The sequence below is a fragment of the Suricata suricatta genome, chromosome 5 (assembly GCF_006229205.1).
Source record: "Suricata suricatta isolate VVHF042 chromosome 5, meerkat_22Aug2017_6uvM2_HiC, whole genome shotgun sequence".
Taxonomy (NCBI): Eukaryota; Metazoa; Chordata; class Mammalia; order Carnivora; family Herpestidae; genus Suricata; species Suricata suricatta.
The window spans coordinates 10,741,634-10,753,721 of NC_043704.1; the positions used below are offsets into that span (position 1 = coordinate 10,741,634).

The 12,088-nt window shown below is 47.4% G+C and overlaps 1 protein-coding gene across 4 annotated transcripts in view; it reads left to right on the plus strand.

Annotated features, from left to right (window-relative positions):
- The window catches only part of SETD4 (SET domain containing 4), a 45,104-nt gene that overhangs the window by 17,673 nt on the left and 15,343 nt on the right, over nt 1-12,088 (plus strand). Inside the window, exons 7-12 of one of the 4 annotated variants that reach the window (XM_029938992.1) lie at nt 1,791-1,965; nt 3,828-3,909; nt 4,810-4,890; nt 7,263-7,386; nt 8,254-8,419; nt 8,538-9,376. In XM_029938992.1, coding sequence (XP_029794852.1) covers nt 1,791-1,965; nt 3,828-3,909; nt 4,810-4,890; nt 7,263-7,386; nt 8,254-8,388 — 597 coding nt within the window. In that variant the 3' untranslated portion in view covers nt 8,389-8,419; nt 8,538-9,376. Of the gene's footprint in view, nt 1-1,790; nt 1,966-3,827; nt 3,910-4,809; nt 4,891-7,262; nt 7,387-8,253; nt 9,377-12,088 lie in introns of those variants that run through there. The other 3 variants (XM_029938991.1, XM_029938993.1, XM_029938994.1) reach the window with 3 other exon arrangements.

The window sequence follows — 12,088 nt, forward strand, 5'->3', positions numbered from 1 at the left end:
TTCCCGCCAGTGTGGGGACTGAGGTCCAGATTGCTGTCCTGTTCCCTGTCACACGGGGCGGCATCGCTGTCAGCAGTGATCTGTGCCGTGATCACTGACTGACTTGCTGCCTGCCTCTCTGAGCTGTGTAAGGACGGAGGCTCTGCCTGGTTTTGCCCTGGAACCACAGTGCTCAGCGCAGGGCCAAGCAGGTAGTGGGTGTTCGGTAAGCCCTTACTGAATGGGATGATTGTCTGTGGGAAAAGGAGTCTGGGAAGCATTAAAGAGACCCGCTTTGGGGGTGGTCCTAGGTCTCGACCACAGCCCTCTCCCCACCGTGGCACATAACAGAGATGGTTACACTTGCAGGCTTGCTAGGGTTGAGTGCTTGGCTTTGAGGGCAGAGGTGTCCACATGTCGGCTCACCTGTGACCTGCTCAGGGTACACTGGCTGGGCCCTTGCCTGTGCTCTTCTCCTCACACCAGCCTCCGACCCCAACCTGGGGAAGATTGATGGCATCTCCTTAGCCCACATGCACTGAGAGGAGAGCCCAGGGAGGCCATACGATGCTTTCTTAGGCCGGGGCAGTCTCATTGCCTGTCTGCTTGTTATTTTTGTAGAAAGATGCGTTTCTGACAGTAGGAAGCAAAGGAGGTGGAGTTTAGACGGGTGTCTCTGTGACTGATGTTCATGAAGTGGTCGGGGCGTGCAGTGTAATAGGATGCTGGACACAGGGACTGAGTCACTCCTCACTGGTGCAGGCTGTTAGTGCATTTGTGCTCTAAGCCAGCGACTTCACAGCCAGGCGAAGGGGCACCGAAAACTACATCCTGTGGGCTCGGGGCCCCAGGGCTCTGGCAAAATCTGAAATTCACCCTCGGGCCCTCTATGGAAAAAAAATTGCTGATCCTTGGTCTAAAGAGTTGCAGCGGGGTCTTGGTACATGACTCGACACCATAGCCCTGATCTGTTGTGCTGCAAGCTGGGAATTTCAGCCTGTTGCTGGTCCTTGCCCTCATGGGGCTTCACTCTTTAGTATGGAGGCCTCGGTGCCTCCACCCACTCCTTATTGTGGAGAGCGGGTAGCCTTCTCTGTCTTTTTCTGTGTCATCTGTTCACTAACAGAATTGTCACAGAATCCATGTGATTGTGTCAAATAGTATCATGCTGCTCAAAGGCTGTGTATTGTAAAACCTGAAATTCATGTACTGCCTTGGTGTCTTTGGGCCTCACAGGGCCCCAGAGGCTTGACTTGAGTCCCCTGCTCTCAATTGGATATGCACCCCACCCCCCGCGGTGGCCCCATCAGCTGGACTAGCATACCCCACCTGGCCTCAACCTAATGGGCTTCAGGTCAGGTTCCTGCCAGCCCTTGAGATTATTCAAACACGCAGTCACGTCTTCCCATGGGATTCAGGGGATCACCTCTTGTTACTCCAAATCCTGCTCCCCATGGCCCCTCCTGGTCACATTGTTCCTGAGTGTAGTCCCTGGTTAGCCCTGTGTGGCTGGTGTGTCCTTACTCCCCACACTGTATATGTGACTGGTAAAGAGCTGTTGGTCTTACCTGTCCATTGTCAGGTGTCATGTGTGTGCCCATCCTGAAAATCCTGGGCCAGACCCCCTCCCTCACGGAGGGGTGATGGGGAGGCAAACCAGAGGCACAGGTGCAGGTGTGGCTTTTTCGACATGTGGTTAAATTCAGTGATGAGTGCTTGAAGGCTGCATCTGCCTTAAATTAATACAATAACTTAATGTTTTTAGTTGTATGCTTCACTTTATAAAAAACTTGAACAATTTTTCTTTCTAGGTAGAAGCAGCATTTAATGAGGAAACTCGCTGTTACGAAATTAGAACAGCGTCACGCTGTAGGAAGCGTGAGGAAGTGTTCATCTGCTACGGCCCCCATGATAACCAGCGGCTGCTGCTGGACTATGGATTCGTTTCCGTCCACAATCCTCATGCTTGTGTGTATGTCTCAGAAGGTTGGAAGCAGCTTTGTTCTTACTGAGATATAATTCTTTTTTCCTCCCTGTCTTGGGATATAGTTTTTTTTTTTGTTTAAGTAAAAATGGCAAAACCTTAAAGTGTATACCATTTCTCTTCCTTTAGGTAGGGCCAGTGAAACAGGAAAGCTTTTCATTGATGTTGGGGATAGGAAGAGCTGAGAAGAGTTGCGTTGGGTTAGGTCAGACAGTAGAACAGAAGGAAAGGAAGACTGCTAAGAAAGTGAATATAATATTGAAAAGATGGGAAGAACGAAATTTTTGTACTGAGACATTGTTACGTCACTAAAAAGAGGATAGATTAGAGAGCAAAACATAAAATATTTATTGAGGCACCTACAGTGTGAGGCACTGCAGTAATCACAGGGATAAATCTTTTACAGTCTTTGTTTTGGGGGATTTAAATTAAAAAAAATTTTTTTTAATGGTTATCTAATTTTGAGAGAGAGAGAGAGAGAGAGAGACAGAGCACGAGCGGGGAAGGCGAAGAGAGAGAGGGAGAGAGAATCCGGAGCAGGCTTCAGGCTTCCAAGCTGTCAGCACAGAGCCCGTGCAGGACTCGAACCCACGAACTGTGAGATCATGGCCTGAGCCGAAGTCGGACGCATGACCACCCCTTGGGGGATTTAATGCCATGATGAAATATTGGTTTCATTTCTATTTTCTGTGGCCTACTAACTAGCCATCATTGGTATTACTACTTAAAAGAAATAATTGAGCTATTGTATTTATGCTGTGGAAATTCCAAATGTAGTATTAGTAACAGTACATAGAAAATCGATTTCTTCCCTTCTCTTGACCCATCAGAGAAATAGTTTTCTAGGCAATGAAGAAATATGGCCAGAAGTTTACTGAATGCATAATTTGGGGTAGTTTTAATGAAAGCTGATGGAAGTAGAAACTTTTATTCAAGGTGAAACTACTCCATCCTATAGGGAGAATAATAATAATGTTTCTCAAAATAGAAATAAAAAAGCAAAAACTGGACCTTGCTGAGTCTCTTAGAAAACTAGCTTTGAGATTCTGTTATCAGAATAGCTTTAATACTAATGACCATGAAATCCTGATTTGTCTAACAGTTTCAAACAAAGTTTACATTTTAGTTATTTTTACATTAAAAAAATAAAAGCATAAAAATATAAAAAGGAAATTAAAAAAATTTTAATGTTTATTTTTGAGACAGAGAGAGAGAGGCAGAGTGTGAGTTGGGGAGGGACAGAAAGAGAGGGAGACACAGAATCCGAAGCAGGCTCCAGGTTCTGAGCTGTCAGCACAGAGCCCAACGCAGGGCTTGAACTCACAGACCGTGAGATCATGACCTGAGCCGAAGTCTGACACCTAACCAACCGAGCTACCCAGGCACTCCAAAAGAGAAATTAAAAAAATAGAAAAATCAGGTTTTACCCTGTTATCCCCAAAGCTTTAACTTTTGTATGTTATTGCTTATGATCATAATCACAGATACATAATTTTGAATTTTGGCTTTTGAAACCTTTATGTTCCAAACTCCCCATGTGTGTGCAGCTCCTGCATTTCTGGTTGGTGTAACTTCCCAGCATCTTGCCACTGTGCTAATGGCCTGGTTTTGTGGGTGCATTGGCTCGGTGGGAGCATGCGTTGAGACTGTGAATGTTTGGTCCCTTGCCCTGGAATTCTTGTAGCTTTTCAGGGGCCAAAGAAAGATTCACTGACGTGTACTCCGTTGGAGCTTTTCAGTGTGAATTAGGAAAAACCATCCCCACACATCTTCAGTGCTGGGGGAAGGGAGAGTAACTTTAGAAAGTGCACATTTCTGTCGAACGGCACCCTCAACTTCATTCTGATCTTCTTATTTTCTATAGATATACTTGTTAAATATCTTCCATCAATAGATAAACAGATGAACAAGAAGATTTCCATTTTGAAGGATCATGACTTTATAGAGTAAGTGTCTCTTAAAATTATTCCTTCAGGACACTTCGGTGAGGAAGTGGAGGGTCGGGTTTCTGAGGTCTGAGATACGTCCTGACGCGTCCCAGTGGGCAGGCAGGTATTTACTGAGCGTTTACTCTGTGTGCCAAACCGTGCTGGATGTGGGCGCACAAGGAGGGTAAGGGTCTTTTCAAGAAGATTGTTTGGGGATATCAGGGACAAGCTTGAAGTATTAAATGACGGAACCAAGAGACAGCCCTGGTTATAGTGGTTGGGAGCCTGGTGTGTCTCCAGCACAGGGTCAGGGGCAGCCGCTGCAGGCCTCGTGGGCCCTCAGTCACCCCACAGCGTGCCCCTGGCGCTTACGGGGCAGGGCCGCAGGGCGGGAGGGGGGCGCCTAGGTGGTTCCATGCCAAGTGGGATACATAGGGTTTGAGGCTCTCCCTTTCAGATTTTCTTCTGTAAACGAAGCACGTTTGAAACGATCCAGCAGCGGTGTGAGAGCAGTCTGGCTGCAGTGGCTGCCATGTGTCTGGTGCCCGGGGTGATGCCCATTTTCATCTTCATCTCCTGGGGCTTGTGGCACACGCCCTCTTGCTCTGGCTTCCTCCCCCAGGCTCAGCTCCTTACCAAATCAATTGGGAGATAGTTTTTTACCTTTTTTTTTTTTTTTTTTTAAAGAAAGAGTTTAGTGTTTATTTTTGTTGATTTGTTTTTTGTTTTTGTTTTGTTTTACTCTGGCTTTATTCTTACGTATTTGCAGACTTAGTTTTCACTTTTACTGTTGTGACCAAGATGCCGGGTTACATAATGTTCAGCCCCTTCAGGAACTGTTTGGCTCTTCAGCCATTTGCTGTGGTGACATTAAGTCCTGAAGTGACAGGTGTGTTGCTTTTTGTTCTTCTGCTTTAGAAATTTGACATTTGGATGGGATGGACCGTCTTGGAGGTTACTCACGGCACTTAAGTTGTTGTGTCTGGCAGCTGAAGAATTGTAAGTTTCCTGTGTGTCGGGCATGAGCAGTGCTTACAACCCGGACATGAGCTGGGGGCTTCTCTTGGCTTGCCTGCAAACACCGAGCCTGGGAGGAGAAGGGAAAGCCATTGTGTTCTGGGTGGCTTGTTCTCAGTGCAGCTTGCCCGTGGGGTGAGCGTTTCGCCATTTCTGGAATTCTGGTTTTAGAGTCATAACCAGAGTACATGGCCCTCAGATCTTTTCCTCGCGCATTTTCCTCTGGTGACCGGCAGCTGATTGTTTAGAGTAAATATTTTAAAAAATGCATCAGTGCTGTTTAGGGGGAAGACTTGAGTAGGGAGTTTTTCTCTGGGGACAGATGGCTTCTTAGGGAGCTGTGCCCGCCCTGGGAGCAGACCCAGACCTGTGCTAAAGGAGAGGCCTGGGTATTTCCATGGGGGAGGCAGGTAGATGGGCCCCCGGTGTAGACACACGTCCTGGTTAGGCTCCTTGACGCTACCTTGAGGCAGCCGGTGTCTCCGCCGGCATGGAAAGGGCTGTGTGCTGCCCGGTGCGGGGAGCTCCTTCAGCCCCGTCCACTGCTCAGCAGAAGCTCCGGTGACAGAAGCCACCTGAAGAGAGGACTTGCTGAAGATGGTGGGAGGACTAAATGAGCTGATGTGTAGAAATAACCCTTAGCATCGTGCCTCGAAGCAGTTGGTGCTCAGTCAGTGGCGCCTGTGAAGATGTGGCTTACCTCTTCTCTGTACGGACTCGGAGAAAAATTACTCCCCCGTCTCAGCAGCAGAAAGAGTTGTTTGTTCTCAGCAGATGGGCTGTTTTTATCTTACAGTCATTGTGGATTCTGTGTTTGATAACGTTTCTTTCTCTTTACTGTTTGCTAGAAAACTCAGAGGCAAATCTGCGGTTCGTTGAAATGTGTAGGGTTTTAAGGCCTGCTTTGTATCCTGGTTGTGTCTTCTTCTTCCCTTAACCTTCCTTTGTCTTGTTTTCCTGTCCGTTCATCTCACCTTCTGTTTCATCTCATGTGTGCTCACGTTAAGCATCTTTAAGTCCTTCTTGGAAAAAGGTATGAGTCCTTCTTAGGCACATGCCTCAAATTAAATAAAACAACCAGTTCTTTCCCAGAGGCCACCCTTTGAGTTATTCCTAACGGTCTGGAGTGGTGCTGTGGCGTGGCGGCGTGGTGTGGCGGCCTGGAGTGCCGTGGCGGAAAAAACCCGAGGCAGGGATTCTGCCAGCGGGGTGTTTGCATGCTGTTGCTGCCTCTCCTCAGCTTGTCACTTCGGGTGGGTTCTTCACCTTTCCCAGTTCTCAGTTTCTTTGTGTCTAACATGGGGATAATCTTTCTTTGCTGGGTAATTGTGGTGATTAAATTAGATGATTGTTTTATATGAAACACTGTGCCTGGCATAGAGTGATTTCCTTCCTCCCTCCCTCCCTCCTTTCCTCCCTCCCTTCCTTCCATCCATCAGTCCATCCTTCCTTCCTTCTATTCATCCATCCTTCCTACCTTCCTTGAGAACTTAGCCGCTTCTGAGATTTCAGTTGTTATCTCTAAAGCTGAAGACCTTTAAGACTTTATTCCCTGTGTGGGTTGCCAGTTGTTCTGAATTTCCAAGTGACTTCCGTATACTTCCACTCTGATGGGACACCTTACTTTTCCCTTCCTAAGCCATTCCACTGCAGATTCTCTGCATCCAGAGTCTCTTCCTCTCTGCCTAGTGCCGCTTTCTAGCATGTGATTTGGCTCAGCCTCTTGCAGTGACTCCCTCTTGCTTACCCTGAAACACTTAGATTCCTCTGCCTGCAGACGGTTGGCCCCATTTGCCCCCTGAACCCCATTTCCTATAAAATGGGAATGACCTCTGTGTACAGAAAGGCTTCATTGTAGATTCCTCCTTCCATCTTGAGAGCATTTTACTTTGTGAAACATGTTCTGTCCAGTTTGCCATCGTTTAGGAAAGACTGTCACTTGAAGAGAAGGAATACTCTCCCGCTTTTGTCCTCAGTCCTTTTGGCTGGGACTCACCTTCCTGCTCTGTCTTCTGCTCTATTCCCATGGCTGGTGGACGTGACTCCAGTTAGTTTACGTGTCAGACACAGGATCGCGGTGACCATACAGTCCAGTCCCTGCCTGCCAGGATCGCGATGACAGTCCAGTCCCTGCCTGCGAGGAGTGGCAGTCCCCTTGATTCTGTTCTCACTCGTTCCTGCTCTTTGCTCCTGTGCTTTGTCTGCTTCAGGCTCAGGGAGGCTGCTGATGCAGTGAGCTTCATTATGCTTCTAGAAAAACAGGAGGAGAGTTTATGTGTTGTGTTGAAGTGTAAAGGCTTTCTTAGCTTTGCGAGAGCCTGCTGACATTCTCTTACTGAACAATTTGGTTCTAGTATGTGCTGGAAAAGAATACTTCTGGGGGAAGTAATTTCAGATACAAATGAGAAGACAAGTTTGGACATGGCCCAGAAAATATGCCATTATTTCACAGAGGAGACCAATGCTATGCTTGAAAAGGTATGCTTCTAGAATGTCATATTCTTCTGCTAAAGAAGGGTTTTGATTAAGAAGTTTATCTGTTTTATACTTGTTACACCTTATTAGGGTGTCATTTGATGTTTAAACAGATGGACACTGATGTAATTTCTGGGGTCTTTTTGATTGTTAGCAATTGTGTTTATACCTTTAGGTAAAATTATTGGATGAATTTTCAAGTACTCTTTTTTTAAAAATATTTTTATTTAGTAAATGTTTTAATTAAATGAGAAATCAGCTTTTTTTTTTTAATGTTTTTTATTTATTTTGGAGAGACAGAGACAGTGTGGGCAGGGGAGGGTCAGAGAGAGAGGGAGACACAGAATCTGAAACAGGCCCTAGGCTCTGAGCTGTCAGCACAGAGCCTGACGGGGAGCTTGAACCCACGAACCTCAAGATCATGACCTGAGCCGAAGTCAGGCGCTCAACTGACTGAGCCACCCAGATGCCCCAAGAAATTAGCTCATTTTAATGAAAACATTACTGGGATTGAAAAATAATTTTAATGAACCTTCAAGACATTATGCTAGGTGAAATAAACAAAAAGACAAATATTGTGCGATTCCACTTATATGAGTTATCTAGAATGGGCAAAGTCATAGAGACAGAAAGTAGAGGCAGGTGCCCAGGGGCTGGGGGAAGGGGAGCTGGGCGGTTAGTGTTAAGAGGGCACAGCATTTCCGTTAGAGGTGATGGAAAAGCTCTGGGGTGGATGGTGGCAGTGCTTACGTAACGTTGTGAGCGCACTTCATGCCGTTGAACTGCACACTGGAAAGTGGTCAGAATGGTCAGTTTTATGTTTATGTATGTTTTACTACAAGAAAACAATAATCTTAAAATACCTTCCAGATTTCTCACATGAAAGGTGAAGACGTGGCTTTGATAAACCAGCTAACTTTGGTAGAAACACTGTGGACAGAAGAGCTAAAGATCCTGCAGGCCTCTGCTGAGATTCTAAGCAGTTTGCAGGCACCTTTTAGGTGACTTCACCTAAAGCATGTGATCACCTCCTGTGGTGGGTGTGACTTTTTAACCAGTTTTATTTTGTACAGACTCATTTGCAGTCAGTGAGTGGTTCCTGTTAAACAATTATGTACTTACCCTGCTCCTGCTTTTCTTTGGTGGCGGGGCAGGCCCTGAGGGCACCTGCAGGGGGCAGGGCAGGCCCTGTGGATACTGGAGTGGAAGTGATGACGGACCGTCGTCCTCACAGGACCCCCAGAAACATTCTCAGAACAGACTCCAGGCCTGCAGGCAGAAGCAGGAGGAAAGCACTGCTCTGTGAGGGGAGAGAGGCCTGAGGGGCGGGCTCTGTGTGTGGCCTTCCCCGGGCCGCCTCCTTCCCCGCTGACTCAGCAGCTGTAAAAGGACCAGAAGTCATGCTTTCATTCTGCTCTGATGCCATTGGTGTGGAGATGTGCTGGCCGTGGGTGGGTGGGCCTTGGCCCCCAGCTGCACTCAGCTCAAGCACATCACTTCACATTTTTCCTTCTGATTTCCGATTGAAAAGGAGATTGTGGACCCCTTGTGCAGAAGGGCCAGGGGCTGGAACCCGTGCTGGGCAGGGGCCCAGGTGATGCTGCCTCGCCCCTTCTTGGCCTTGTTCGCCAGGAGCCAGGGAAGTGGCCGTCGGAGGGACAGTCGGGCACTGCCCACCTGTGAGTTTGACTGAATGGAAGTTCAGTCATCAAATACAGGAGAGCGTAGGGCCCGCCTCGGCAGACCTCCCTCTGCGGTTTCCCGAGTGTGTTTAAATCTCTTGTCAGACATGTCCCTTTTCCATTCTCTTTGTGGTGGGTGTTTAACTCTTTTATTCTGCTGCTTTTCTGTCATTTTCATGGGGGTTTGGGAGGAACAGGAGATGAATTTTTGTGCTCAATTGGCTGTTTTAAATTAAGAGTCTTTACATCTTTTTCCTTTTCTTTCCTTCCTTCCTCCCTCCCTCCCTCCCTCCCTCACTCCCTCTCTCTCTCTCTCTCTCTTTATTTTTTTAATAATAAAAGTATTTTAAAACTGAGGGCTGAAGAGGGAGGGGGGAAGGGGAAGGGGGTGATGGTCATGGAGGAGGGCACTTGTGGGGAAGAGCACTGGGTGTTATATGGAAACCAATTTGGTAATAAACTAATTAATTTAAAAAATAATAAAAGCATTTTAGTCTATTGACTTTCCTCTGAATATGGTTTGTATATAAAGTGTGTACCAATTAGTACTTTTCAGTGCTCAGAGTTTGGCTCAGGATTTACACTTTTCATAGCAGTTTCATGCCTGTCAGTCAGCAGTCAGGATCACTGGGAGGGAGTCGGAGCAGGTGTTCTGTTATCTGTCCCAGGAGCAAATACGTGCTTATTATAAAAACCGCCTGCCATTGGAACATAAGACAATAACATTTATTAAATATTAGCATTCATTGCTGGACGCGAGGTGCTGGGTTCAGGCCTTGGTATGCGGTGTTTTAGCCTCACAGTTACCCGATGTCATAACTTGCCTACGATTGCACACCTGGCGTGTGCTGCAGCGAAAACGCCCACTCGCCCTGCTGTCGGGGGGATCAGGGTCCACTGCGTGGGTGTGTTGGTGTCCGGGATTCACCGTGCTATCCTGCTGTAGGGGTGGAGCTCATGCATCTGGGCCTGTTGCCCCATGTCGGTGGGCACCGACGCGCCACTTGGAGGCCCTGGACCATCCAGTGCAGCTCTACTTCCGTGGGGAGGTCTGCTTGGTTCTGGGGCTCAGTGTGGACAAACTGCCCTAAAGCCATGGTCATATGTGAACTCCCATCCCTATTCTTTTCCTGTGTGTCCTTTTCAGAATCAGGGAGGGAGGAGGGGATGTTCCCTCCACAGTTCTCAACAGCCCTTGGCCTCAAGGGACCGTGGAGAAATCATGCCGGGGCTGGACCCGGGGAGGGACCACCAGGCTTCTCCAAGGTTGGGGCCAGACTGGGGCCAGACAGTCTGGGGGCTGTTGGTGCCCATGAGACGTTGGTGCCCAGAGTTCGGTTTTCTCTCCCAGGTTTTATTCTTCCCCAGCACCAGAATTCCTGCAACCCCAACAAGCAAACGGGGCCCACTCACCTTAGGAGACAATGTCTGGACGTCTTTCCCTGTTCATATATGCGGTTGGTGTTGACTTGATCTTTAAATGCTGTAGTGGGGGCACCTGGGTGGTTTCTGACCGGATTTCAGCTCAGGTCATGATCTCATGGTTCATGGGATCGAGCTGTGTGTTGGACTCTGGGCTGACAGTGTGGAGCCTGCTTGTGATATTTTCTCTCTCTCTCTCTCTCTCTCTCTCTCTCTCTCTCTCTCTCTCTCTCTCTCTCTCTGCCCCTTCCCTGTTTACTTGTGTGCGCCTGCATGCTCTGTGTCTCTCAAAATAAATAAACTTAAAAAAAAAAAAAAAAGAAATAGCTACAGTGTGATTCAGGATGTGCTATACCAGGGGTCCGCAAATATTAATGGGGGCAAGAAGTAGTAAATATTTTCCGCTTTCTGAGCCATACAGCCTTTGTCCCAATATGCAAACAGGTTGAAAGGCTGTGTTCTGTAAGACTATTTACAAAGACAGGTCATGGGCAAGTTTGCTGACCCCTGTGCTATACCATACTCATTTTTTCAGTCCTATATTAGTGGACGTTTAGGACCTAAATACACACCCAGACACACACACGTACACAGACACACACATGCACACACAAACTCGTACTTGAAGGTGCTTTACACCTTTCAAAACCAAACCCACCCTTGAACATGAAAAACTTCAGACTCCTGTAATTGTACTTTAGTTGTCCAGTGATTAGAAAAGCAATACACAATGACAGAAGTCATTACTCACACATTTACAAATGAGAAGTATTTCCTTATCCACACCAGATCTAGGTGTATTGGAAAACAGCAGAATAAGACTTTTCTGTTTATTCGCCATGCTTGGTGTATGTGTGCCGTCAGACATTTTGCAACAAATCTGCGACTTCTCGTAGGGCAGTCTGGCCCACAGGGCAAACCACTGTGGACAGTGACCCACAGCCTCCTTTGGCTTGTCCTTGCCAATCATTGTGAGGGCCAGCAAAGCCCTTCTCTACCCTGCTCTTTTCCCAGTGGCATGGTTTTCTTCCTTCTTTAGTTTACCATCCCCTCACCCCCCCATTTCCTTCTTCCTCTTCTGTTAGGGCATGCCTGAGGTTCCTGACGCACCCTCTCCTTGTGGGTATCTGGTTACAGAGTTTGTGGGTGGTAAGCCCCCCACTGGCTGACCTCGCCTGAGGGGACGGGCCCTGAGAAGGCAAAGGACTGTTTGTCCTCCTCTTCCAAGCTAAAAATGGCAGAGGCAGTTCTCAGACTGGGGCACTTCATGTGCTTCTGCCTGAAGCTGGAGACTGGTACAGACCTAGGCAGTCAGAGCTGTGACTGTGAAAATGTCCCTCAAACTCGCCCTGAGAGGGCCCTTTAAGGCACAGAAATGGGGCATTTATCTTAGCACCTCAGTTGGCAAACAGCAACACAGTCTGTGTGATAGGTTCATGTTGGGTAGTATATCTTGTCCGGAGGAGCGAAGAATGATAAAACCCAAACCGATTTGTCAGCCGACATCTGAATATAGAGTTTTGTCAGGAATGCCACCCTGTTGGCTCACTTCAAAAAGGCCCCCCGTTTTTTTTTTTTTTAACAGATCCAGAAAGTCATTT